Below are 5219 nucleotides of genomic sequence, written 5' to 3' on the forward strand. Positions count from 1 at the left end.
CTTTCGATTTTGTTTCTCCTTTTGTCTCTGGATGAGCCACAACCACTTTCATAACACAATTCACTCAGTCCTTTTAAAAAAGCATTTGTTCCTCAACACCTCAAAGCCCTAATATAACATGGTCAGGGTGAGAAGTGGATATTTTTTTTCAGTCCCAAGTTGGCCATTCCTCCACACTGCCCTATTAAATGTTAAGTCATGTGTATTTGAAATCCAAGTGAAAAAATATGAGAACTCTGCCCAGCTTATGAAACGCTGAATGACTTCATAAGAGCTTTGATTTATATTTCACAGTAAAGCACTTAATGGTCAAACATGATCTACTGAGGATAATGTACATGCATGTTGCATCAAGTGCAATCTAAAAATCAGTGCTCTTGAAGTCAAAAATTGGTAATTAAATGAAATGATAACGTATTCATGGTCTGATGAATGAAAGCTTCTAAATGCGAAGTAGGGCTGCACAATTAATTGAAAAATAATCAAAATCGTGATAAAATAGTAAAATCGAATTTATGATTAATCGTGATATAATCGTGGCAATAGTGACCTACATTTGAGAGCGTCCTTGAAGCCAGAACATACTGGTGTTTCTGGCCAGAAATCTGTCCACTTAAGTTTCATGCTATTGCCACAATTATTACAATTCATTTTATTTTGCTCATCCCGTGTATAATTCATTCTTGGTTATACTTCATCTTGTTATATATATATATTTTTTAAATCTGCAAAAAATCAACAATCGTGATTAATAATCGTGACTATGATTTTGACCAAAATAATCGTGATTTTTTTTTTTCGTAATCGTGCAGCCCTAATGCAAAAGTATTAAGTAAATATTTCAAATCTAACATGTGAAGACAGAAATGTATACAGAGAGTATTTCGTTTAACATGCCAAGACCAAGACCCAGACGATGGTATTCTAACAGGCCAACGCCCTGTGTGCCTACGTACTGACTCACTGCTTGTGGAGCTTCGGTAAGCTTGGTTAAAAACCTCACCCAGGACTTCTTCCATTACAGTCACTTGAGACCAATTGTAACAATCTAAAACAACATTATTCATCATTGTTGAGCCATCTGTATCTTGAATAGCTAATGGGCTATTCCAAGACTACAGGGCTATTCCAAGAATATAGTTCTTGTTCTTGGAATACCCTTCAAGAAACTTCAAGACATAAATATTAGTAACCTAAAGAGACTGTGCAAAACCAATTAGTAAGACTAAAAGGTGTGTGGAGGCCAGAAAGCAACTCCAGTCACTCCTCCTACACAACCAGATTAGGGAGAAAAAAAAGCGACTGCTTCATCAATATCCTAAATAATCATTCACAAAAAGAGTAAAAAAAAGAAGAAAAAAAAACTCTACAAAAATGATAACTAACTGTTGCCTGAAAGACGAGAAAGGCATCAGTTCATTAGAGAAAGCCTTCAAATTCTCTCATCAAGGTTGGGAGGAAAAAATAAAATAAAATAAAATAAAAAAAGCTTGTCAACACCTGGTGGCTTCATCTTAAAGCTCTGCCGTTTGATCATTGATCATCTATGGCTCTTCTGGATGCTGCCATCAGATAGCTTGGTTTTGTTGGTTGGTTGGTGATGGTCTGGTTTGCTTCAGCTGTCGTGCAGCTTGGAGCTCTTGGCCTTGAAGAGCCCGTTGGGTGGCGCGGGCTTGCCAAAGTTCCAGTCTACGGGGTTGAGCAGCTGCATGGTCTTCTTGTGGGTCCAGATGGGGTTGATGACGAGGGTGAGCAGGGCCAGGCCCGAGAAGAAGAGGATGCGCTGGGGCAGGGACACGTTGGCGTTGAGCTGTTCCCAGTGCGTGGCGCTCACGTAGCACATGTAGTAGGTGAGCACCATGCGGCAGTGGAACATGTGGATCATCACCCACTGGTTGGCCCTCCAGAAGAAGGTCTGTGCCCAGCCGGCCTGGAGACATTAGACACAGACAAAGGGCAAGTGCGAGAGCGAGAGAGGGAGAGAACGGGAGACAGGTTTAGAGGAAGAGAGACAGAGAAAGAGAAAGATTGACTAAATAGTGAGAAAGTGCACCCTTCAATAGTTTTAAGATATTTCATGTCAAAACACACAATGAGCCATCTACTGACATGGTAATTGCAAGGCAAGTTGTTAAAGGTGATTCATGTGATGCGAGTCATGCAGAACATGAACATCTGACAACCGTTTCACTTCCTCATCTTGATGACCGGAGGTTAGATAAGAAAAACAAGTTTCCTCTTTTGGAGAAATCTATTCTGACCATCTTCAAAATGTTATGCAAATGCTGTTCGAAGAGTCCAACACGAACTGAACAGGGAGACAAATGGTGTAGCAGTAAGGAACAGAAACTAAGAATAATCTAAGAATGTCAGGAAACTTCATGAGAAAAAAAACACAACAGTTAAGCCCTCTTTGCTTATTATAGATGTGCCAACTCGCTTAAGTTGGTAAATTTTGTACAACTTTTTTTGGTCTTAATCTGGGCAGAAATCTCAAATCAAGCGCCTCATTAGTCATATCTGCGTAAATTCCACAGAAAGCCAAAATGACATGCCAGGGGTCTAGTGTAGTTTCTGATGCTGGGATTGGCACCCTTTTGCCTGTCTGATCACTTGCAAGGTGGGCAGCCAAAAGGCAGAGACAGATTAATAATTCAAGTATTTCTGGGCAGAACAAGTTGTCTGGTTGATTATTAAGAATATTATTTTTCATAAATTGGATGGGACGTGTACATTTCTATGTGCCTTGGAGACCTCTGACCAGGGATGTGGTAGCGGGGAGAAAAAGGGGAATACTTGTACGTTACCAGGGCCCAACATAAAAGTATAATCAACATAACATAATTTTGTTAATTGAGGTGCAACCCCAATGGAATCAGCCGTTTTATTAGTATGCCTTCTTTATGAAATTCATTTAGTTTTTCAGTTAGAGGTCTGCACACTTGAAATACTGTTCTACAAGGAAAAGAAAAAGGATTTCAAGTGTGCAAACCTCTTAGTGAAGAAAAAAATACTGAATTAGACTCTGCCCTGCACCCTGCCCATGGATGTGCACAGTCTTCCTCCTGAATCACATTGAACTGCCTTTGTGCAAGAAATGTGATACTCACTTTATAAATACTCTTGCCTTTCCTACTGCCTAATAGGCTCCAGAATCTAGTGCTACACCCCTGCCCTGGACCCCACCTACAGCCTGCTTGGTCACTGTAGACAGGGGTGTCGTACAGGGGGTAAAGTGTGACTGAGTCACCAGGGCCCACACAGAGCCCGATATACATGTAGATATTTGACTATTTTAATGCTACGCTCCTGACTGTAGACCAGGGGTGCGTTTCTCGAAAGCATAGTTGCTAGCCAGTTAGCAACTTAGGTAGTTAGGAAAATTGCATGGCACACAACAAAGTAGCTAACATTGCTAGCAACTATGGCTTCAAGAAATGCACCCCAGATCAATAGCTCATCCCCCATGTGGAGAAGAAGCATCCAAGTATTGGCAGAGGACGCGCTCAACTTCTTGGAAAAACGAAAGTCTTTGGGTGCGAGATAAAAAGCGTCAACTTAAGGAAGAAAAATCCGCACTCACAAACTGGTACCACGCACTGATGAAGGCTTGTTAGCCGAAACGCGTTTGCTTTTTGGACATGGTGGTAATATAAATAAATAATGAGACGCAGTTTGTGAGTGCGGATTTTTCTTCCTTGAGAAGAAGCATCCTCCACATCTCACCTTGAGCAGCATCCAGGAGATGCAGGTGAAGGGCGTGCTCATCTCCAGCAGCAGGGTGACCATGGGCAGGAAGTGGCCCAGCGAGTCCCAAATCACGGCCCCCGCGAACCCCGCCAGGGCGAAGAAGTGATGCAGGGCCAGCGGCATGTCGAAGTTCCCGAAGACCCAGCTGGAGGTGTGCAGGGCCACGTTTTCAAACAGGAAGAAGCCAGTGGCCGTCAGCACGTGAAACCAGGACCACTCCTCTTGCCCCAGCACCTTGTCTTGGAACAGAGCCGAGTCCTCCAGCAGGGTGCGTAGGCCTGCGACGGTGCTCTGGATCCCGAAGGCTGCCCTCGTGGCTGCCAAGTCCCAGAAGACTCGCTCTTTGGGGGACAGCTCGCGGTAGGTGCCACACACAGCGTTGGACAGCAGGTGACACACCAGGAAGACGGCCGTGTAGAAACCGAATCCCATGGCAATGACCCGCAGCCTTGGGTCCCATTCAAAATCAAACTGGTCTAGGCTTGCAGGAAGTGTGAGGGCCGGGAACTCTATCTGGGGGTCTCCTTGGGGTTCCATAGTGTCGATGGGGTCAATGGGATCCATAATCTCCATGGTCCCAAGCTTACTTACTCGTACAAGCCTAAGTAATTTACTGGTAAGCTTCTTTTTTCTGATGAATGTTGAAATCCATTCTGAAAGACATTCAGTGTGTGTATAGATCAGAATTCATTTCCATTATTTACATAGGCATTTGATGCAGACTTAACTAATACAAGAACTTCGCCCGAACAAAATGCACGTGTGAAATGGTACATTTGAAACGGGTGCATGGGGTTTGTCAGTGGTGAGTTTAGCAGGTTAAACAACTAGATGTTGGGCGAGGACAGCTGTAACTCCCCATGAGGGTTCTACATTGATGCAGACATGATAACTTGGACTGGCGTCATGCGGTTTGTATGATCCAGTGAAGATAGGGTTCATTCATTCAAAATAACACGGTTAGTTGAAGATTCCTACCGCCGGTAATTAGATTTAATTTACATCATGCTGCTGATAAATACTATGAAGAAGTGACACCATCAGTACCTGAGTTAAAATAGACCTCACGAGGCACTGACAGTTTGCGCTTTGCAAAAAGGTAGCCAAATGCAGTAGAACAATGTAACGCTGGGTGTTTCATAGCTCACGACACATTAGGAAAATGTTCTTGTAAGATACAGTGCACGAAACAACTTACATCCTGTAAGTGCATCAGTCAACAAAACAATGCTTCTTTTATGAACCAGGCGATGCAACGTCAACAGGACAGGAACATAACACGATGAGCTAACTTGCCTGATGCTTATCCTTACCTTAGTTATCATACACAATGCGTAACACTTCCGCAAACAAACATAGAAAGGAAGTGTGTATTACTCACTTTATGGTGATTCATTTGAAGCAAGAGCAGCCTTCGGTTACATTCTTTGTGGAGCTGAAGCGAGGAGGCTACTAAAGTACAAGTTGTT

At 43.0% G+C, this 5219-nt stretch overlaps 1 protein-coding gene across 1 annotated transcript; it reads right to left on the reverse strand.

Moving 5' to 3' along the window:
• Positions 1-830: 830 nt before the first annotated feature.
• On the reverse strand, positions 831-5219 carry cln8 (CLN8 transmembrane ER and ERGIC protein). Its single transcript, XM_063183536.1, has 3 exons — positions 5132-5219; positions 3727-4403; positions 831-1930 (listed from the first exon to the last, which is right to left on the reverse strand). Exons 2-3 carry the CDS (start codon positions 4321-4323, stop codon positions 1616-1618), a joined length of 912 nt encoding a protein of 303 aa, XP_063039606.1. The 5' UTR covers positions 4324-4403; positions 5132-5219; the 3' UTR covers positions 831-1615.

The sequence above is a fragment of the Engraulis encrasicolus genome, chromosome 19 (assembly GCF_034702125.1).
Source record: "Engraulis encrasicolus isolate BLACKSEA-1 chromosome 19, IST_EnEncr_1.0, whole genome shotgun sequence".
Lineage (NCBI taxonomy): Eukaryota > Metazoa > Chordata > Actinopteri > Clupeiformes > Engraulidae > Engraulis > Engraulis encrasicolus.

Coding starts and splice junctions, on each gene's coding strand:
- cln8 (XM_063183536.1), bottom strand. CDS start 4,323: ATGGAGATTATGGATCCCATTGACCCCATCGACACTATGGAACCCCAA. Junction 1,931..3,726: donor TCTCCTGGATGCTGCTCAAG/GTGAGATGTGGA, acceptor TAATGTCTCCAG/GCCGGCTGGGCACAGACCTT.